The sequence below is a fragment of the Ictalurus furcatus genome, chromosome 27 (genome assembly GCF_023375685.1).
Source record: "Ictalurus furcatus strain D&B chromosome 27, Billie_1.0, whole genome shotgun sequence".
In the NCBI taxonomy this organism is placed as follows: Eukaryota; Metazoa; Chordata; class Actinopteri; order Siluriformes; family Ictaluridae; genus Ictalurus; species Ictalurus furcatus.
Genome location: NC_071281.1, coordinates 11,788,343 through 11,812,215, shown reverse-complemented (window position 1 = coordinate 11,812,215; position 23,873 = coordinate 11,788,343). Strand labels below are relative to the sequence as shown.

Sequence of the window (23,873 nt, the reverse complement as noted above, 5' to 3'; positions counted from 1 at the left end):
ATTCCACACGCTCCGAGAGGAAATCTAGGGAGTTTGGCAGGATGAACAAAATCGAGGGCTGAACCCACAACTGCAACTTGTCACGTAGGCGGTTGCTAGGTTACGACAGAAAAAAAGGCTCCGCAGAGAAAATGGAACGGGGGGGGATGGGGTTTGGAGCAGTCACTCACAATGCTTATTGATCTGAATGAGACTGCTAAAGCGTTCGTGAAGATTGTTTAATGATAGACACTTGAGGAGTGAGCAATCACCACAGCCTGTCATTGCAACATAAGCCCATTGTCACACAAACGACTTACATAATCTTCCTATGGAGAGAACAAGATAATTATCATCATGACCATCATCATCATCATCATCATCATCGCTCTCTCCCCCTCAATCTCACCCTCTCACTCGGAAACACTCTCGGACTATCTCCCTCTCGCACTCTATCGTTCGCAGGATTCACTTCGTTACACGATGAAGGACGTCAGTAAATTCTCTTATAGCGCACCCGCTTCCTTTATAACAAACCGTTACCTCTAACTTACCTCTCCAGTTACAATTCTCTATAACGCTAGCACATGGCAAATTATTAAATGCCTTCTTATTTGCAGCACTAAGTTTTAAAAAAAAATAAAAAAAAGAAAAAAGCAGAGTGCTATCATAATAGATATCCAAAGCTCATAACAATGGATTCAGAATCAGGAAATTGTCTGGTTGGATATCCATCAGGAAAATTACAAGCTGTCTTCGCTCTCTGAAGCCGAACAGTAACAGCCGACCGTTATTAACGTTAACGAGTACGAGTGATTAAAAATGACGCTGCCGCCGTTCTAGTCATATCATACGAGACCTGAACGTGCAGACACAATGTGGTCAGATATACTGCAATCAGCACGGCACCTACCGAGGTGTCTAAAACCATTCGATTCGATCGTTTTCGATTAGCAGTTTTAAACATTCGACACGGTCACAAGACGGCGCTACAGAAACCCAGACTGAGGAAAAAAAAAAACTCTACAGAAAATTCTGTTCAGTTTAAAAAAAAAACCCCAGCCAGAATACTGATGTATGATGATGTGTGTGTGTGTGTGTGTGTCCTCACCGCTGGTTACCCTTGGCAGTTCTCTGGCTGAGTCTGTGGCTGCAGCAGTCCACCATGCGTTTGAGGATGTACAGACACTCCCTGAAGGTGGAGATAAACGGGTAGTGGCTCAGGATGCACAGTGACGTCAGCATGCTGTTGCGATTCCGTGCTGATGCCCTGGCGCTGCGTTTGGGACGCGGTGACCTTCCGGTGCTCGTCTCTGGCACCCTGTCTCCTGCCACGGGCGCTGTGTGGTCACCCGAGAGAGACAAGGTGGAAGGGTCGCATATCTCAGTGGCCTCGACTGCAGGGTCTGTCTGTGGAGGCTTGTCTGTACGAAGAGAAAACCGATGAGGACTAATATGTCTCAAGGGTCTGTATTCAAATCAGTCCAAAAAGGACATTAAACACATTAATGCACATAATACTAAGCTTTGTCTGGTAACGGGACGAGTACTATTAGGCGACGACAGCTGTGTGTGAAGACAGCTGGTGTGTATTAGGAGTGTTGTAGATGACCGCTGTGTGTGTGGAGCACTGGAGACAACCACTGTATGCAGCGACAACAACCTAATACAAGACAAATCCTATATATTGAAATAATGACCTTTGCATTCTGAACGTGAGCGATGGTGGCCTCGCTGGAAGGAGCGGTAAAAGTTGAGGCAGATGCCATAGCGCGTGATGCCCGAGTCCTTATCGGTGAGCGCGAAGACGAAGGACGAGTCGTCGCGCAGGCTGACACGGCGCTGTCGCATACTCAAGCAGCCTTCTGGTTGGCAGAAAAACACCACATCTGGGGGCAGAGGGAAGTCAGGGTGGTCCTCTAGTGGGTAACGCCTCAGCAGCTGGGGCGTCTGTGCCACACTCTCGCTACTGGGCTGCCTGGAGGCGGGGATAGAGAAAGAGAAGGAGTGACAGACACACCAGTTGGAGCACTGCAATGAGTAAGCTTTATTAAAACCCTAAGGGCTAGTTTCTTGATGGGACATTCATCTTAGATTTGGGTTATATTTAAACTGTCTTTAGGGACTGACTGATGAAAATCAAAGTTTTAATCAAAGTGACCAGAATCTAGTCTTACTGCGACATAGCCTCGCTTTTCATCATGATCCAAGCAACAGCTGCATGAATAAATTTCTCTACATGTCCGTCATTGTTTAGCCCAGTGCACTTGCCCAGCCCATTTATACGAAATATGCAGTTTACTGAACAGAATACAAACAGATCAACTGTAAGAATTCCAAGCAGCAGAGGGCCCCTTTTATTTAAAGTACTGAACATGTCAACCTGCCACACACACCTCAGGCAAACATCTTACATAAACTCCCACTGATGCACGCTTACTGACTAACACCACACCCAGTCTACACACACACACACACACACACACACACACACACACACAGCAGCTGCCACTCACCATTGCACCTAGCAAAACAGAGCAAGAACCATATAACACACATACACACACACGCACACAGCAGATACCACTCACCATCACACCTAGCAAAACAAAACAAAGAACATATAACACACACACACGCACACAGCAGATACCACTCACCATCACACCTAGCAAAACAAAACAAAGAACATATAACACACACACACACACACACACACACACACACACACACACACACCCAGTCTTCACACAGCAGCTACCACTCACCATCGCACCTAGCAAAACAAAGCAAGGAACATGCGCGCGCACACACACACACGCACTTACCTGGCTCCAACTACCACCAGGTAGTCCAGGAGGCGCTGACACATTTTCTTTTTCTCCATCTCTGAAAGTGCAGTATGTCTAAGTCATGGCTCTGATAAGCTCGCTGCACAGAAGCTGTCCAATCAGGATGCAGTTAGAAGCAGGCAGATCTAGAAAGGCAGGAGCCAATCATTGTGTTCAGAGCCATGCAGGAAATTACGTTTACCTGGAAGCGCAGACCACAGAAATGAAAAAGGTGGTGATTAGTCATTTCCTGATCACTAAAGCAACGGGCTTCTAGTGGAGCTGAAAATAAAAACCCACTAATAACGATATATTAGCTCGCCCCCGCCTTATGAATATTTACCTTTCCAGCTTATAAATATGCGGTAAGAGACGCGGCTCAGCAAAACCCAAAGAGTGTGCCACATCCGAAACACTGAATTTCACACCTCTAGGTATCACAGACGTGCGTGAGTGGTATCAAAGAGCCTATTACAAATGGTACGATACTACTATTATTCGTCACTGTACATGCTGTTGCATACAGGGAATGCAGCTGGTCATGTAAAACGCATAAAATAAAAACCTAAAGCACTTTATCAAGAAGTTGTTCTACACAATAAACGACTCCTATATCCTTGGTGGAACAAAGAACTGTTTGTAACCATGGTGTATAATGTAACTCAGTAATATTTAGTGGTGCATGCCCTAGAGCAAAAACTAGCTGTAGTGTTAATTAGTGCTAATTTACACAGTTGCATGTTCTACATGCATGTTCTACACAGAGTTCTACATGAGTAGACATTACACATGAGCTCTGCATGTTCTCCTGTGGGGTTTCCTCTGGGTTCTCTGGTTTCCTCCCACCTGCCAAAAACATGCCAGTAGGAGAACTGGATACTCAGAACTGTCCCTGGGTCTGAAGGAGTGTGCGAACACGGAGCGGAGGTGAACGGACCGGTGTCCTATCCTGGCGTGTTCCCCGCCTCACGCTCAGGGTCCGGGACCAGGATCGAGCGCTTACAGAAGACATATGAACGTATAAATGTTTACAAAACCTACAACAGATTAAAGGGAATCAATGCATCAAAATGATCAAGCTACATGACCTGGATCGCAGGTCAAGCTTTTGTTATCCTGACAACACTAATCCGAACACTCGTGCTGACGCATTCTGGATTGTGACAAGAGCTTCAGCAGCGAATGTAAACACATACATACGTAGACAACTCAAAAGATATTTTGTCCTATTCACCATGGGCTCCATCCATACAAGCCAAACCTAATAAGCTCACACTAACAATACGCACTTTTCAGTAAGAAGAAGGAAACCATGAAAACACTGTCTACCAGTATAACCTCAGCATTCTCTCATGTCTACTTTCAGCTGAGACTTGTTTACTTTCCGATGACCTATTCCTACCCACAGCTGGGTTTTATTTATTTATCAGGAGACAAAGACAATGAGAATGACAAAAGAACCCGAGTTCATGAGCCACACTGTACGCCTACCTGTGGCCTGCGGTAAATGGGAGCATTGACTCAAAAGGTGAGTCGTAACTGTAAGTGCAAACATACAGCCACCTGTACACACCAAAGCCTTGTTTTATTCTTGTTATAACATTATTTTGAGCTTTTTAGTGGTTTGATGGATACATTAGTTGACGCGCTGGGCTAATATTTAGTTTTTCTGAGCACCACTAACCAATCAAGACGCAGACAAGAACCATATAGAATAAAAGCGTAGGACCTGTGAACAGGTGACCAGCGTCTCCCTGAAAAATGTTCAACTTAATTAATTTTCTATTTTTATGGGTAATTCAGGCCGTCATTACTCGCTCACGCACTTTCAGTAACTGTTTTAATCTGTGTTGTGGTGGATCTGTAGCCTATCCGGGGAACACTGGGCGTGAGGCCTGCTGGGAGGTTGGAGGAAACTGAAAAAGAACCCAGAGCAAACCCACACGGGCACCGGGAGGACAGGGGACAGGGACCTCCATGCAAACAGTAACACGAGCTATGGAACGAACCCGGGACCCCGGAGCTGGGAGGTGGCAACGCTACCCATCATCAGCAGCAGAAATATCTGCCGATAGCTTAGTCAACTTTCTGCATTAAAAAAAATATTGAATTTACTGTTCAATTCAAACTGGGAATGTAATGTTCAGCAGACGAGTGTCTAGATCCTGATGCCAAAGAAATTGTTTTATCTTCTATGTTCATATGTCCGTTTAAAAATATGTAGAATCTAAAAAAAAAAATAAATAAATAATGTAGCATTTCTCTCTAAAAGCTAATAGATTTTTTTTTTTTTAAGAAAAAAAAAAATGCTTCCATCTTCCACCTCGGTATAGTCAGATCAGGTGTTTAATTTTTTAACGCCATGTCAGCGTCAAGTGCTATATCCGTGACAGGAGCAAGGCTATAAATAATAAAAGAATAAAAATGTATAAACGAATACATGTAAGGGATACCTCACTTCAGGTGGTTCTTTCCGTCCACGTCGTGTGTTAAAATCGTTTAACGCACACCTAGCCGTGGATTATCCAGCTTATACCATGGTCACTTGCCAGCATTGACAAGTTAAAGCGGTCAGTGATGTTTTCAAAAATCTGACTGAAAGGATGAAAATAACGGTTCGTTTTCATTAGTTATTTTATATACAGGTCATTAGATCTAGACTTCTGTCTGCGATAAAATCAGAGATAAAGTACTGCAGTAAGATTACATTTATTTGAATGAATTAATAATAGTTATTAGAGCGAGAGAGAGAGAAAGAGAGAGAGCACGATATTGTGCGTGTGTGAATTGCCTGCGTCTGTGCCGCATCTCTACTACCAATGTAACGGAGACTTTAAATAACGTATGCGACTGTAAACGTATGTTGCCATGGTTACACTTGTTTATAGGCAGTGCATTAATTTAGAACAGTGATTAAACTGACTGGAACTACCTGTGCATTTGAGTGGGACCTTCCAGCCAATCAGAATCGAGTATTCAGACAGACCATGGTATAAGGGTAGATACGCATCGGAACAGACACACAAAGCTAAAACAGGAAACAAATAAATGAACACAATTCAATAGAGGCTGTTTTAAAAAGTAAAACAATTTAAAAGTGTAAAATATTTCACACGGAGCACGCTATACATCTATGTGGATCGTTTCTAATTAATTTCCACCTTGGTAAGGAAAATATATTAAGTGAAGTAATAGATTTGCTATGACTCAACACTGCCAGTGAGAAACGTGTATGAAGAAAAAGTTTCAGGCATGTGGAGTGCGAGCTCTCGGTGGTCTACACCCCCGTGATGGTTCACATATCTGTACTGGCTAATCGCTCTTGTTTTCTAGTGTTCATCACACGGATTCTTCACACCCCTGCTCACTTTGGAAATTAAACACTAGATTTGTTTGATTATTTTACTTACACAGGAAACTGATCCACTGTTTAAACAAAGATTATAGACAATATTTGACAATTCAAGGTTAACCACAGGGAGACAATTGTAATGGATTATAATATTATAATAACACTATTATAATATTTTAATAAAACTATTAACATATTATAACGCACAGCCTTTTAATGGATCATATAATATTGGAACACAGCTCTGAATTTTGGACTGAACCACTGGAAACTTTCAAGATGCACACTGTATTCATGAAGATGCTCATGACACTGATGAATTTTTCTGAAGGAGACATACACTATAATGGTCATAGGTTTGTGGACGCCTGGCGATCACACTTTTGGGAAGGCTTTCCAGTAGATTTTGTAATGTGGCTGCGGGGATTTGTTCCCATTCAGCCACAAAAGCATGATCGAGGGCAGGCACTGATGCCTGGGGCGCAGTTGTTCATGTTGAACTTCATTGTTCATGTTCTTACGCAGCAACAGGGGGCACTGGCGTGCTAGAACAGGTTCGGACCTATTAGCGCCAGTGAAGGGGAAATTCTAGACAATTGTGTACTTTCATCTTTTGTGGCAAGAGTTTGGGGAAGGTCGAAATACGTGTATGATGGACACGTGTCCACATACTTTTGGCCTTTGAATGAACGTGCTCCTAATAAACAGAACCAAAGCTTAATAGTATCAAGCGGGTGAACACATTTCCCCGTTTATCCGATGATAAACTGGGTCAGTGTTTATCAGACCGCTCCACGCAGACACACAGAAGTCTGAACGAGCCGTCTGGTATGCTGAGGACACGGTTGTTGTGTTTCATGCCTTCAATTCTTTCCTTATTTCTAAAGGCCCGTGGCAAGACTCGGCATTACGCAATCCTATATTGAGTTAAGATGGCTCAAGGCATCAGGAAACATCTGACTGTCTGCAGTAACAAAGCAGGAGGGAGAATGAGCTGAAATACTCACTCCCAGATACAAAATCCATCAGCTTTATGTAACACATGAGAAATAAACATTGCTATGAATTTAGAGGTTGTCTGAGACAGATCCATTAGACATAATATAATGACTGAATACTTACTTAATAAATACAAACTATTGTCTGTAATTGGTCAAAACGGGATCCAAATTATTCAACCCGTGACGTTTTATGTAGCATGCTATTTCAAACATGTCACAAACATGCTTAATGTAGGGCTGGGCGATATATCAATATAACATCTATATCGTGATAAACAATTATGCGATACACTTTTCTGAAATATCGTTGGTACGGTGATGCGTTTTAAAAACATTTTCATTGCAAATTAAATGGTATTGAATGCTGGTTGATTTGATGTAATTTTTAAAAAACTTTTTAAAAAAAATATTTAAAAATCTTTGTCTTTGTGTAGGCATTAAAGAGAAATATCGTCAAACTGGAGTTTAAGGTATTTTTTTGTTGTTGTTTATTTTACTACTTTTTGCAGACAGTTTGGTTGCTAAATTATATATCGTGATCTGCATCGTGCAGCATAGAAATGTCCTCAAGTATCCTGATATATTATTTCGGCTAAATCGCCCAGCCTTGACTTAATTCACATGAATTAGACATTAAATATAAACCCTTTAAATTCTGGCAACAATCCTCTATGAAACTGTGATGTTTTCAAGCAAGATGCAGAACTTCAAGAACATCCGTGCTGTTCTTAGCTTATTGGACATATTAATTTCCTAAGGTTTAAGAGCCTTGTGATTGGAGATTTCAAGTTCTTACCGCAAGTATGTTTCAACCCCTGGCACAAACATTACCGATTGTGAAAGAATTGGGTAGCCCAAGAGATTTTGCAGTGGTGACGCAAACGCCACGATATTTCAGCAACAGGCTGAAACAGAAGTGCTATTCAGTTCTGCAAAGCAGCTTGTTTTTTTAGATTAGCGCTATTTCCATTTGGCTCATATTTTTGAGACAGGATATAATTCAGTAGTTGAGGGTTAAGGGCCTTTCTCAGTGCCACTATCCAACAGTAGCAGCCTGACAGTTCATGTGTGAAAGTAATTTGCTCCCAGATTTTCAAACTGGTTGCACTTGTTACTCTTCCTATTGTGAGGAGCGATGGGCATGTTTGGACACTAAATGCCTTCTCGATATATGCAATGAAATAATAATAATAATTCAATCTTAGACATGGACATGAGTATTCTGGTTGGAGTGCCCATTCTGGTTCACCGTATTTAACTGAATGTTCTGTTTAAAGGAGTTGGTCCTCTGGTAGGACAATGCTGATGTCCAAAACATTTGTATTTCAGCAAGCACTGAGTCATCCCAGAAAATCTGAATCCAACAACCACTGGAAGACAGACAGTATATAGTGCAGTCAGCGAGTCTTCCTCTGGCCTGTCCAGCAGAACGCATTAATTCTGTTCTCTGACTGTCACATACTGCCGCAGGCCTTTACTTAGTGATTAATAGGCAACCTCTTCTGCTGTGAAGGCGATTCCTACTTTCCCATTCCACCTACCACGCCAAAAATATCACAGCAGAAGAGGAGAAGGAAGGGAAATCTATAAAAACAATTCAACTTCTAGCTGTTTAATGCTCCAACACCAGGGCCTGAATATTATTCTTAAATTGTGACAGTGCCTCAATGAATCTTCAGAAAAGGGGGCTGGGAAAATAAAAATAAAAAAAGCCAAAACCTCAGGAATTTTTTTTTTAATTTTTTTAAATCACACTTTATGGCTGCCTCATAAAGTGCTTTAGGAGAGAGAAAAAAAACCCCCCACAGACTCTGCTTTCCATTTCTTCAAGGCTCATATGCCAGTCTACATAATTATTTCTCCAAGCATGTCAAAAAAGCTCCATTGAGGCTTAAAAGCTGAGTTTTAAAGAACGGAAGCAAACAAACTGGTTGGGACACTTATAACTCAACTTGGTTCGCACCTTCAGTCTTCACACAATGTGGAAATTCTAAGCATATTTGCACGTATGGAATAATCCAAGAGAGAATAAGATTCTGGCTATGTGGCTCACACAGAACGTACTAAAATGTGTCAACTCATTTGTTTTACCCAACAAAATGAACGAACTCCTGAGCCTTTCTGTGATCAAGAATTAAGAATGAACACGGACAATACACTGGGGTGTGTACTGTATGTATGTGTGTGTGTGTCTTGTTTGATTCAACAACTTGCTCAATTGTGGAGCGTGGAACAAGTTCAGGGACTCCAGAGAATCGTGACGTCATACGATTTTGCTCCCATGTGCTCGCGAGCCCAGATCTCACCCACTGCAATCAACTCCAAGGTAATGAGATTCAAAGCCGACCTGGTTTGTTTTGTTTTCTTTTCCACTGGTGCAGCTGTGACTGTATTTGTGAGCAGACAGTTCATAAGGTGAAATGTTGCAGGGTAGAATACATACAGTAAGGCAAAAAACAAATAACACCTGGGAATCGCAAGACGGAAAATGTAATAATTTTTCAGGACTAGGGCTATCAAATAATTTATGATCAGTGTACTGCTGCACCACAGGATTAAAAGATTAAAAAATAGTTATATGGCAGAATTTATTTTGGATTCTCCACAGCGTCTAATGCGGATAAAGAGTTCCCACTCACGTTTAACCATTTTACATTTGAGTGTTTTAAGAGCCCTGCTTAAAAAAAAAAACCCTAGCAATACCAAACTGCCACTGTGGCTTCCAACTCACAACCTCAATCAACAAATTATTATTTTTTTAAACCTTGATCTGATGAGGTTGTGTAAAGAATTTGACAATTTAGCTCACCAAACATTTGTGTGACCGGCACCATCAGGAAAGGCGTTCACTGTTCATTTGAAGCCAACAAGAAAAAACAAAACAAAAGCTGTAGGCGTGTCCTGTAGACATTACCTTATTATTGAGACACGTGAGGACTAAATGAGCTAATCTATAATCAGATAACACAATCCTAATCCTCACATGGGTTCCTTAGATGGGGGAAAATACTGAAAAATGCATGATATGTACTGTAATTCAGGTTATAAAAATAGAAATAAAAGAAACATTTATGTTTAATCCATCCTTGTGCCTCCTGCAGAGAGCAGACCATTTAAAAATAAATAAATATCACTCCGTGCCTTAAAAGCTTCTTATACATCTATATCCTAAAAGGTCCAGAGCCTTACAGTATATCTGTGTGTTTTCTGTGTCGTTAAAGGACAGAAAACCAATCAAGTCTTTTATAAGTCTGTGCATCAATCTCAAGCCACTGTTATAATCAGAAGTAAAAAAGACAATACTATTGCTGAGGCTTTTAAATGGACCTGTATTGTGTGCTATTGATTTTTCCTTGTGCAAAATTTTAAAATATCGACATAAACTACGAATTATCCAGAAGTGACGCCTTGCACCCCGATTTTATATTATATTATCTTATATCCATCCATCCATCTCCTACTGCTTACTCCTTTTCAGGGTCATGGGGAACCTGGAGCCTATCCCAGGGAGCATCGGGCACAAGGCGGGGTACACCCTGGACAGGGTGCCAGTCCATCGCAGGGCACACTCACACACCCATTCATACTCTACGGACACTTTAGACACGCCAATCAGCCTACCATGCATGTCTTTGGACTGGGGGAGGAAACCGGAGTACCCGTTGGAAACCCCCGCAGCACGGGGAGAACATGCAAACTCCGTACACACAGGGCCACAGTGGGAATCGAAAGCCCGACCCTGGAGTTGTGATATATATATATATATATATAAAATTCTCCATTTACCGGAACGTGAGGGAGCCCGTGTGAGTCAAGACACGTGAGGGAAAGTGTAGGTTAATATTAAGAGTTCAAAACACCTGCGCAAATCATTCCTGATTAATATGCTTGTTTTATTGGGGAGGAAGAGACTGTTCTTTTGACATATTTTGGCACGATCACTCATACTAGCATACTCTGATGTTAAATTGCGGCAGGTCTGGTAACGGAATACAACCAGAATAAATGTCACTACATATCATGTCAGTAATATCATGTACCGTAGGGACGATAATATCCTTAGATCACACTAAACCTATCTGGTATTGCGCAATAATGAAATCTGCTGTGCGCTGCAAAAACAGACTGTGACCTTAATGGACAGGAGATAAGTATCTATAGTTCACAAAACCACAGAGCTTACTAAACTGACTGACATCTGCTCCTCCACCCAGAAAAACAAACAGCCTTTCTGCCTCACACAAACACAGCAGCAGAAATGTTTAACAGCTAAACATTATAAGAAACGTGGAGTAAGAAGGATAACCAACACCAAGGAATCAATACAACCGGTTTTATCCTGAATCGAGGGTCATTCTTGTAAGTTTTTTTTTTTTTTAAATGAGATTATGCATTTTAATCTGACATTAATAGATGTTAATCTTTCATTTAGAGAAAAGTTTTCAGCTAAGGTGATAAGTATGTACTGAGGAATGTACTTTAATTGGGTTGTAAGCAGTGTTGGGTAAGTTACTCAAAAAACAAAAACAATAATCCACTACAGATTACTAATGACTACTTTAAAATCGTAATCTGATTACATTACTGATTACTGCATGTAAAAATTAATCAATCAGATTACTAATTACTTTACTTTCACAACCTATCAAACCTACAAAAGTGAAACTCATAGTTCTTTCAGTAATTTTAGAGCGCAATGTATGACAATCAGAAAAAGTCGGATTTATCATAAAACTTACATCAGGTGTTGTTACCGTTTTTAGAATTACTGGACTGATAAAACATTAAACTTTTCTAACTAGACTAGTTTGGTGTCGCTAGCCAAGTGGAGGCACAGCTAAGCTTTCAGTGTATGGGTTTAGCTGCTACAGTGCCATTCAATGTACATTATCTTTCCTTATGATCTGCTCATATCATGTTCACGTAAACTGGAACTCAAACATTTACACACCTTGTTTCCCTGCTCAGCGTCAGAGGATGTTACTGTTTCAGTTTCAACCCTTTTACTGGTTTAAAAAAAATAATAATAATAATCAGCATGTATCCATTTTTCATCACACTGCCTGTGTGAGTTAGCATTTGGCAGAACTGAGAGACTGTCAGCCAATAAGACACGAGTGTTTCCACGTGTCTGATTGGTCTCGCCTCCGTTCAGTGAAGCTATAAAATTACAACACCACCGTCTTCTTTTACTGACGTTCAGTTACGTAGTGACGAACCGCTCCAAGCGGAGAATTATTCGGGGCTAAAGAAAAAATCTTCCGGGCAAAACGTGATTTCTTTTACAAATACATGTTACTTAATATTGTTTTTTTAACAATAAATTTGTAACGCAAGTAACGTAATTTTATTGACATCAGTAACTAATCAAATTACATACATTTGAAATGTAATGCGTTACATTACTGCGTTATCAGAAAAAGTAACTAGATTACAGCTCTGGTTGTTAGTTGGGGGAAGGAAAAAAAAATAAACAGCTGAAATAGTGCCAAACCTCCCACTACATTATCTAATTCGCTGCTGGGTCTGTGATCTCAAAGATCTGTGACAGATGGCGTCGGGCTTCGGTGATTAGTCTCCGAATGACCCTCTTGGGTTTGAGACCTCTGAAGCTGTTAAGACTAATGTGCTCTGCTCCATGTCACAAACACCTGCTTTAGACACAGGGCTCTCACACTTAGAAAATGTCAAGAGCAAAAACAGTTCCACTAGGCTGTATGTATACAGTTGAAACATGGCTAATGCTTTCACACCCCTGGCCCTCCAGTCCTCTGCAGGCATCCTGAGGTGTTGTGGAATTGGAGGCGCTGGGCTCAAAGGTCAACGCGGCAGGTTTCCAGCTTATTGCTGAGGGAGTGGCATGGGACAGTGTGGAGTGAAAATGTTCTCAAGTGCCTGCAGGGATCACCAATATTAGGCACCTAAAAAGGATGACTGCTGACAGAACGTCGATTTCCAGATCAGCAGGGTGAGAGTGGCTGTGCTGCTGAACCCTTGCAGGTTTACAAACTAGCGTTTGGCTGTCATCTAAATGTACAGGCTGCATGTTATACTAACCTCTTCACCTACTTTTCTTTTAACACAGCGCTGATTCGTTTTCTACTTTTCTGTGACTGGACTTCTGGCTGCGAGGTAAATCACAGGTTAAAACGAATGTGCTCACTCTAATATTTCACCATTTCTAGAGTGCCACCTTATACATGTGGGTGGATGCTCCATGTCAACAGATTAAATAAGTGTGATATAATAATAATAATAATTCCTTAGATTATTACAGCACTTTTCTTGGTACTCAAAAGCATTATACATTGTACAGTGGGGTTGTGGTCTCCTCAAACACCGCCAGTGGGTAGATGATGTGACGGCAGCCATAGGGCACCAGAACACCCACCACACACCAGCTATTGGTGGAGAGGAGAGGAGAGTGATGTAGCGAATTCAGGGATGGAGATTATTAGGGGGCCATGATAGATAAGGACCAATGGGGGAATTTCGCCAGGATTAGAGTGAGAATTTTTAACGACCACAGAGAAATCAGGACCTCGGTTTAATGTCTCATCCGAAAGACGTGTCCCAAATGACGTACTATACACTATGAACTTACACGATGCACCATGTACTCAACCATTTAGTGTACGAATTTAGTCTCAAATAGAAACCTTTTTTTGCTAACCGGACGTATAAACCGTTTCCCAGTCGAAGGCACATGGCGTCAAACGCACGTAATGCTACACCGCTAGCTTTAGCAGAAAACCCAGAGTCAATGAAAATGAAGTTCACTGTATCAAGGTAACAAACTGCAAAATTAAATTAATTTACTGATGGTTTCACACTAATGGGTTTTATTTCCTTTTCTTCTTTTTTTTATATTTTAATTCATGTAGTACTTACTCACGCAAACGTTGATCACATTTGGAATAAAAAATAAACTATTGGCTAATGCAACCAAGGCCGAATTATGAGAAACGGAAATGATTAATAGCTTAGCTGGTCTTCAGTCTATGCAGTATGTTAGTTCATCTCACCTCCCGATCAGAGTTGTTCTTTCTTTTATCACGTCACATTTATATCACGTCTGTGCCCCGGAAACAGAAATGATTATCACCTCTCGAGTCTTTGAGTTCGAGTCGTTCGTTTATCCTGTGACCGCGCCATAGGCTGAATGCAGTGGGGCTGTGACGTGATGAACGAAAGATGAACTAATCATTTCTGTTTCCTGTGGAGAACCTATGGGGGATTTACAGCGCATGCGCGGTCAAAAATGAACGAATCACTCTCCGAGACAACCCGCTGTTCCCGAGTCACATTAAAGACTCGTTCGAAATGAACGAATCGTTCATGAAGGACATCACTACTGCATTCACAAAGCTGAAGCGCACCATCCCGTAAACCTAAACAAAGAACTGCCAGATTTTCCATCCAAACAGTAAATTAAACTAAAGCAAAAATAACTTCACAAAAACACTGAGCGTGTGACAGATTCGATTACTTTCTGATTTCAGTCAAGTAAAACAATTTAAGGACAGAAGCACAGCGCTTTGTTAAAATAAAAAATACTGACATTAGCATTGAAATGCAAATTTCAAACTACACTAATCCAAACACCACACCTGAAAACAAGAGCGTTATTATTTTACTTCATTACTAACTATCCATTGTGACCATCTCGGTTTCTTTTTTTTCTACAGCGCAATGAAACCCAGCACTCATTAGTTTAATAGAAAGTAGCATAAACGCTGATCAGATCATGACGGTGAGGACACAGATCTGATAATGACGCAGGGGAAACAGCTCGTGTGATGACGTAACCTGGATAATTAAGGATGCGGATCTGGTGGCTACCCCGCGGACATGGCATCCTTGTGGCTGTTTTGAATTTTCTCATTACAATTGAGTATTATTAAAACGCTGCATGTTTGGATACAGTGTTGTTTTGGTGGTTAGGGTTAGGTGTTACAATGATATCATTTTTGTAGGTCACCTATATTGGAGGGAGGGTTGGGGGATGGTATAGGAATACTGATTTGGATGGGAGGAGGAGGTGTTCAAATAATGTTTTGATGTACATGTATGTTTGTATTTGTCATACTTGAATCACAAAAAAAAGATTATTAAATTTTTCTGATAACTTGTGTCACAATATGCATTTTCTGCAAGTATCATGTGTGTCATTAACCTAGTTTTCATGTCCGTTTTGAAATATATATTATATTGAATAAAAATAACAACTCATCGCTGATTTGCAAAATGAAATCTCTCACTAATTGTGCATTATGAATAAGGATGGGCGAAACAGACTTTAAACTATATCACGATATTTCACTGAATTTTTCTGCAGGAACGATAGAAATGAAGATATAAAAACAAACATTCAACACAAATCTTTTTGGCTCAAGTCACATCAGCATACAGTCTTTTTTTTGTGTAATTAACACTTTTATTGATTCACAAGTTAACACAAAGAGACAAACATATATAATGAATCAAACTATTTTAACATAAATCCCCACTATAACCCCTCCCCCTACCAACCTCCCACCCCACCCTGGTCCCCCCACGAACACCCGCATGGTCAATAGAATATAAACTCAAATATCCAAAAAAATAAAATAAAATAATTTAAAAAATACACACAATTAAAAAAAAGAGAGGAAAATGCAATAATCAAGTATAATCATAGACTAAACTCTAAATTATACTCTCCACCGCCCCTCCTCGAGAGTCCCCCAAAAACGCCAAATAACTGCTCCATTTCTTCCTGAAGGAATTCCCAACTCCCATCCTTCTGCTCGACCCCTCCTCAAAGGCAGCCACCCTCCCCATATCAGCATACAGTCTTGAGATCCATGCAAACACAAACACTGATCCAAAAGAAAGTCAAACTGAATCCTGACCACCATCAAATACTAAACTATATCAGTTAATTAGGCTAAAAAATAGAATATGTCCAATAATTTTATTCACAAATTAAAATTCCACACTCTCAAGATTCGTAATCTAACCCCATAAAAAAAACTAACGGAAATGCTGTAAAAATCCTCTTCTTCTCTAAAAGAAGTGCATATAATGTTTCAATAGTGCAAACTTCACAAGTCTTAAACTACGCTGCGAAATTTTAAATGGTACAAAACACAATGATGATTCAACTGACGTTTGAAATGTAAACACCGATTCGGACTTTACTCTTAAACTACATACTGTACTAGGGCTGGAACTTGACTTTCCACCATGCATGTTCTCGTTCTACGTGCGAGATGCTCACGTAAACGCATCATCGACAACACCGTCCAATATCGCGGGATGACAAATTCTTATCACGGGGAAGAACTGTACCGGTATATCATGGACAATACGATTTGGCACAGCCATAATTATGAAAACATTAAATATCACGATGTGATTTTTTTTGCTCCATATGTGCTTTAGTTTTTTTTCCCAGAAAATTTTCACTGACCAACATCACAGTGATCCTTCGTGGAAATTTAATGATTATTACTGATTCCTGACTAAAACCAAATAGTGAAACAGATCGCAAAACTCTGAAGCATCACAATACTGTACAAGCCCCAAATTAAGGCTCTCACAACACCAACCACCAACCAATAAAATATCAATGAAAAATAGGACTAATTTTACAATTTAGTCACATGCACTCGATCTTTACTCTGAAGGACAGATTCTTTCTTTTTATAAAAATTCTACAGACGGGCTTGAGAGGAATTATAGACGCTGTGTTTCTGAGGTTAAGGAGTAAGATCAGAGCTACGAGACAGTCAGAAAGCGTGCACTAAACATGAAAGTATTTCAAATGATTCCTCTCTCGCTCGCTCTGTAAAGCAGCACTTCTCGCAGAGAGACTCAGCAACATAACAACATAAATAAAAGATCAAAGACGAGATAGGAGGGTAACAACACCGTGATTAAGCAGAGAGACAGCGGAAGAAACACAGATCTGCTCATATCCGTGCGTCCTCGTAGACTTGTTCGCTGCAAAGGTTTTCCTATTACGGCAGTGTATGAAAGGACAATCTGCAGTGTACACACTCTCGCCCTGTCTGCGCTCCAACGCACATGTGGAGGAGAAACGAAAGAAACACTGCACAGGTACCGGTGACGCAGAATCCTGACTGAGATGAAGATGAAGTCACACTGCAGGGAGTTAGTCAAGGTTCAGAATAGTATAGTATTAAACCGCACAGTAATACAAGCACGACATCATGTACATGCAAGAAACAATCATGTTAGAGCATGATGAGCGGCAGTTTACTGAAACGTTATTTGCAGACAGGGGCACGATGGCTTAGTGGTTAGCACGTTTGCCTCACACCTCACGCCTCTGCCCTGTTCCTCGCACATGATGTTTCCGCCCTGTGTTTGCATGTTCTCCCTCGTGCTTCGGGGGTTTCCTCCGGGTATTCCGTTTTCGTCCCCCAGTCTAAAGACATGTGCTGTAGGCTGACGGGCATTTCCAGATCGTCCATAGTGTGTGAACGGGTGTGTAAGCAATTGTGCCCTGTGATGGGTTGGCACCCCGTCCAGGGTGTTCCCTGCCTTCTGCCCCCAGTTCCCAAGAGTGATACGCTACCCCTCAACCCTGTGCTGGATAAGCTTGCCATTACCAATTCATATTCATGCCAAGAATATGAATCAGTTCGTTTATAAACAGTTGATCATCATCATTACATCATTTCATTTTCTTTGCAAGCACAGTATAATTTTTTTTATTTAAATGTTTGCTGTGCGTCAGGTGTCTCATTCATGCTTTTTGGGTGCGTTTTGGGATTCGATTCCCTGATTCCAGTCAACTCCAAAAGCTTTGGAGTCGCACTGAAAATGATTCACATCATGCAAACTGAATTTAGCAACCAAATGTTTCAGTTATCGAGACAGCCAGTGGATACTGGCCTTTTATTCTGAACTTGACATCCTCTCCCAGTGACTGAGACCACTGATCTAATGGTCATGCTGATATATAGTTGCAAAAAAAGTGTGTGGAACAAAGTAGGTTGAGGAAAAGAAGACAAAAAAAAAAAAGTAGTCTGACATAAGCACTTGATAATATTCTCAGGCCGTGCCAGATTGCCTGATAAATATGTCATTATACCACAGCACGCTTGAATGCTCAAATCTGATTGATCAGAATTTACAATTTATAATTCAGCTGGGAAAAAAAAAGAAAAAAAGAACGGTACCACTGAAGAAACATAATGCATTCAGGTGACCATCTCATGAATCGTTAATGGCGTAGGATGCATGCTTTCAGATAAAACAAACAGCTTGTAACAAATCGATCGGACACGTTACACTGGAGTCACTTAGCATTTCTCTTTCTCTCTCTCTCTTTGTCATTTAAGAATCAGACAGACACACACCCCTTTCCTTAACATCCGAGTTTGAAATAGCATCCACTTGCATTTGCAGCACTTATAGTAAGTAACACAGCTGCACATATACCCAAAGATCCGTCTTCGCTGCATATAATAATATAAAACTCGAACAGATGGAAAGCTACACTTTGCCTCTCTCTAGCTGGAGAAAATGATCCCATGCAGTGTTTCAAATAACGGCACTCGGATGGCCACAATTACAGCTCTCAAGGCGGATTCAAGCCCTAATTTCCCTGCTCGCTCCATCTAATGGCCTCCCTGCAGACCCCTGAAGTAAAGAAAGACCACAAAACTACTAGCTGAACTAATGATGACGCTTTTTAACTTGGCACTATGTAAATCTCAGCTGGACTCTTAAGAGGAAGCAAATATCTATAATAAAGATTTCTTATACCACTGTGCACCTGACTTCTGGAATATGATTGGTCAGAAGGGGTTGATGGTGTAATTTTCTTTAACAGCACGGCTCTGACAACAGTGCTGGCTACAAAGCAAATCACAGGTTAATAATAATGATAATGCGCTTGTTCTAATACGTTATTGTTTCTATAGTAACAACTCATTCACATGGACTAGTATGGCAGACGTTACACATAAAAGTTAGTGATAAACAGATTTTGTATTTTGGGTTTTTTCCAACAAAGTAAAATTATAAATGTTAATACGATGATGTTTTCAGTATGGAGACGTTTATTTAACATTTATGGAAGTCTCCTGTTCAAGGCTTTTGGTAACATATCAATCCGCCCCCCCCCTTCAATTAGACAAAAAAAAATTATAATAATAAAATGAGAGAGAGAAAGAGACGACAATATATAGCTGTTATACCCTAAGTGATGACAGGAACTAACATGTCACAGACATTCCCCCAAATTATGTATGGTAATTTACTTTTGTACATTTATTGAAACTAAAGATGGTTAAAAAGCACAACATAAGGTGAACTCAACCAGAGCGCACCTATGGGGTTAGAACTGTTTCATAATTCCCTTAAAATAAAGAATTTATGACCCATATTGTTGCTTGTTTTCCTTTAGATGTTGTTACAGTGATGCTGTTAGATGGTTAGAACCACTCTCATGTCGTCGTTCCTCATGATCGACCATACTGGAGAGCCTTCATAATACACGAGTTCGGTGCAATAAAACTCTGTTCTGTCCTGACTGTAAAACAAAATTGTGATTGGTTGGAGCAATGTAGCCGTTATCCTATTGGCTTGAGTATACGGTGGGCGGAGTATTTGTGGATTTGTGTGCACTCAACACTAGAAATGTCTCAAACTCCACAAATGCGTGCAGCAAAATCCACAAATGCACAGGATACGGGGCAGAGTTGTGTTTATGACATAAAAACATTTTTAAAATAAATAAATAAATAAATAAATATTTTGGAAATCTCATTTTATTTATTTGTCAATTTTATTTTTGTGAAATTACTAACATAGTTGTGGATCTCATTCAATGCATTTGTGAATTTGTTTAATTTTCCGTAAATCTCACTACATTTATTTGTGGATCGTAATCTATTTATCTTTAAACATTAAACAATTCAAACCCCATACACACCAGCCACCTTGTGACTCGCTAATAGTTCATTTAGATATTACTTTCAACACAGACATAAAATGCTAATCTAATTCCTCTTATTCGAAAGCTCCGAGAGCTCTTAAGGATTTAAAAATGAAGTAATCATCTCTATAACCAGTAGCACTTCAGAATTTAACACCCGAGTACCGTACGGCTTTTATCTCAGTCATGGGGTCACGGTGCATCACATTTGCACTGGATTTGAATAGATTATTTTATTGTGAGAAGTATTACTGAAATCACAAAACCCAACCCAAAATCTCCTTTTTACTCATAGAGATCATAGAAAGGGTGCCATGTAGGCTATTCTGCATGTGATCTGATTATGTGTCATGGAAACCTTATCTCATCAAGTGTCCTATTTCGGGAAAACGAACAAGAGGCAGGAGAGGAAAGAAGCTGGTAATCAGTCCATACCACAGGATGAGGTATAGCAGGCCACACTTATGGCTTTTATGCTCTGTTACGGATGATGGGAAAGTCACAACAAATGTACGCATGCAAATAAAACATACATTTTTATAATTAATAATTGTCTGGATTATTAAGAGCTAATGATTGAAAAAAAAAATCCTACACTTTAAAACTCTCCCAGCCAGAATGCAGACTAATACCTGACATGTCACACGGCAAATTACCTAATTTTACTGATATAAACATTCAAAACAGTTTAAATAAATCATAGGGATGCACCAATCCCACTTTTTGCATTTCTGAACCATTTCTGACATTCGAGACCTGCATATTGGCCAATGATCACCACGAGACAGCAGCATGGTTCAAATAACAATAATAAAACACTACAGGCGTACGGTTGTGGGAAATTAATCAACAACTACAATGATAGATACAGACATATACCTGTTATATCTTTCTTACAGCAGCATGTCCTGGAGTGTTTTATTCACTTTATCCCACACTGATTTGCCAACAATTCATTTTTGATTTATTACTGAATTACATTAACACATTTTTATTATGAATGTTATTTAACCATGTATAGCTGCATTAATATTGTGGAACCCAACTTATCCCTCATGCTATAAAATCGATCTATTGGTAGGTCTCTACTGGTTAAATGTGTGGCCTTGAATGAACTGCTTGGAAGCCAAGTTACAACTCTATAAACATGCCTGGACCGGCATGTTTTTACTCTATTTTCATGAAGAAAAAGTAAATACTTTTGAGCGTGCAGCAAAAGAGTATGCAAGTACTAGTATATACCAACATGTCATGTAACGGTTGTCATAAACAAACTCCCTGTCGCATTTCATCTTTTCTTCATGCGTCATTCCTTATATAGTTTATACTATATCATTTCATTTACCTTTCCAGTGATTTATTTTTCCACATTTCATTTACACTTTTCTAATACGAGTCCTGGAATTCACCAAAGCAAACCGTCACAAAGCTTTCTTTGTGGGCAATATTAGCTGAAAAAGTGTCCACGGATCCACACTCCCAAAATCTACCGGATATACTAGACCTTCCAGGTACCTTTGGGATACTCGTGTCAACATGTTACCATTTGGGACACACTAATTCTAATCTCAGATACCATTTAGGGCGGATAGTAGGCGAATTTAGATGCAGCAATGCACCTTCTCCTCATAATTATTAAAGCACAACTATTATGGTTTTGAAACGTGCCCAATTTTATTTTAAATGTCTCATACAATAGATTTACATGCATCCAAGGTCAAAAAACACTTTAATGTGCTCATAATTTAAAATGCAGCATTACCTTTTGTCCCCCTCAGTGTCACAAAGGACTCGTTAAATGATCCCGTTCTAAAGGATTCACTCTAAACTCCTCCTTTCAGAGACCATACTCTGCTCTGATTGGTCAAATGTCCCAGTCTGTTGTTATTGGTCTACAGCTGTCAGTGTGTGTCCAAAAAGGAAACACCCACTACCATAACGAGTTTCAGCTCCATCTGTTTGCTAGCAGCTATGAAGACCAGAGGCGGGGTTTTTTGTTACGTAGGTTAGTACAGGAAGTAAGTCTGGAATCACTAATGACTCTTTCAGCTGTTCAGAATCGGTTCCTTCTTCTGGGAGTCAATAACTCTGTTTGAAACTTTGCAGATGTTTTTACATTCACAAACAGCTCTATAACACACGAAATGAAAGGTAGTATTTGAAAACCCATAATAGGTACACTTTAATGAGGATGTGAAAGGGTATTGGGGCGTGTCTATAAAATGACTGAGGCTAATCTAAATACAAACAAACATTCAGGACCCGACTGTGGTGGGTGTTTTTTCAGCTACACTTGTTCTGAAATAATGGCTTAAACTATTTTTTTAAAAATAGTTTACACTTCTACATATTATTATTCTATTAATAAGAAGTGAAAAATATTAACTGTTGCACCTTTTAAAAATGTTACTTTAGTGTGAGAGAGTGATGGGAAGTCCGGATCATTTTACTGACTCGGATCTTTGAATCTCGTTCAACAAAATGAACGAATCTTTTTTCGAGTCATTTCGTTCATTTCAGCAGAATACAATTAAACTCTCTCCCTGGAAACGAATCACTCTCCAAGACAAAAAGATTCGTTCAAAATGAACGACACATCACTAGTGTGTTTGCCTGCTGAAACACATTTGCCCTCCAGCAAGGAGAAGCGATTCTCAAATCTACTGATGACATTCAGGCGTTTTCCTCAGAAATTACCCTGGTGTCGTTGATGAAATAAAGAGTATGGCTACATTCAAACCCGCACCTGTCATATATGAAGAGTTATTTGGATATAATTCTGTATATACCGGGCGGAATAAGGCGGTTTTGGATATCGCCTTAAGCGAGAAGCTGCCAGCTAACGGCTAGTCTCACATCTTTCCAGACTGTATTCATTTACTCCTTTAGTTTCTCCTCATATTTTATTCCATATTGCCCATCCTTCCTTCGCGTTAGCTACAACCCCACCGTGAGAAAACTGCTGCTGCTTGTACGTGTGCGTCACCTAATAAAGTCTTTCGAGTCCATTCAGTTCAATCAGCAGCACCTTGCTAGCTGGCTAATTAACGTTAGCAGGAGCGCGGATCAAATGGCAGCGGCGTTATTAGCATCAGTCTACGGCCATCCGAGTAACCCCGCAGGTGTGTGTGTGATTATTTATTCAGGACATCAATCCATTTATGCTTGTTTAAATAAAAACAAACCGGTGTCTGCGGTGCCAGCTGTCATATTATCAGATTAAGAAATAATTCAGAATATATTTGATGGATATAAAGCACACAGTCACTACTACTGACCTCCAGCAGTCCCCGAGCGCGCGCCTGGCTGCTTAAATAGCGTCGATGTCACTTCTTTGCCAAATTTCAGCTCAGAAAAACCGGTGTATTTCCTCCGGACATTGTCATTTGGTGCAGGAAGAGTGCGCAGCACATATGTGTGTGTGTGTGTGTGTATATATATATATAAAGACGCCGTCTCTTGGTCAGTGAGTGATGCAGCGATGAAATGCCAGGCTACGTGAAACCTACGTCCTCATCATCATAACACTCATTTTCACTGTACACCAGGCCGCGTTCCAATCCCCCCTTACTCCGCACTACCTAGTCTATTAATTAGGCCTTATACGCCCTACACAGTGCACCTATTTAGTGAATGATCATCCATTTGAGATGCAGCTATCGTGACTAGTTCCGCATTAGGAGCTAACCGAGTGGACTGTACCATTCATAATAGGGGGGGAAAAAAACACAGACGGTTTTGTGATAAGCTTGGAG

General features: G+C 40.3%; 1 protein-coding gene and 1 long non-coding RNA gene across 6 annotated transcripts in view; one reads left to right on the top strand and one right to left on the bottom strand.

Annotated features, from left to right (window-relative positions):
* Positions 1-23,753, bottom strand: part of madd (MAP-kinase activating death domain) — a 60,546-nt gene extending 36,793 nt beyond the window's left edge. For 2 of the 5 annotated variants that reach the window (XM_053617283.1, XM_053617284.1), the window contains exons 1-4: positions 23,397-23,752; positions 2,808-3,012; positions 1,680-1,957; positions 1,091-1,403 (exon numbers count right to left, since the gene is read on the bottom strand). In XM_053617283.1, the coding sequence (XP_053473258.1) occupies positions 1,091-1,403; positions 1,680-1,957; positions 2,808-2,866 (650 nt within the window). In that variant the 5' untranslated portion in view covers positions 2,867-3,012; positions 23,397-23,752. The other 3 variants (XM_053617280.1, XM_053617282.1, XM_053617281.1) reach the window with 3 other exon arrangements.
* On the top strand, positions 10,645-15,136 carry LOC128603082 (uncharacterized). Its single transcript, XR_008384962.1, has 4 exons — positions 10,645-11,522; positions 12,931-13,131; positions 13,249-13,295; positions 14,852-15,136. It is a non-coding gene; the product is annotated as an uncharacterized LOC128603082 (long non-coding RNA).
* Positions 23,754-23,873: the final 120 nt, after the last annotated feature.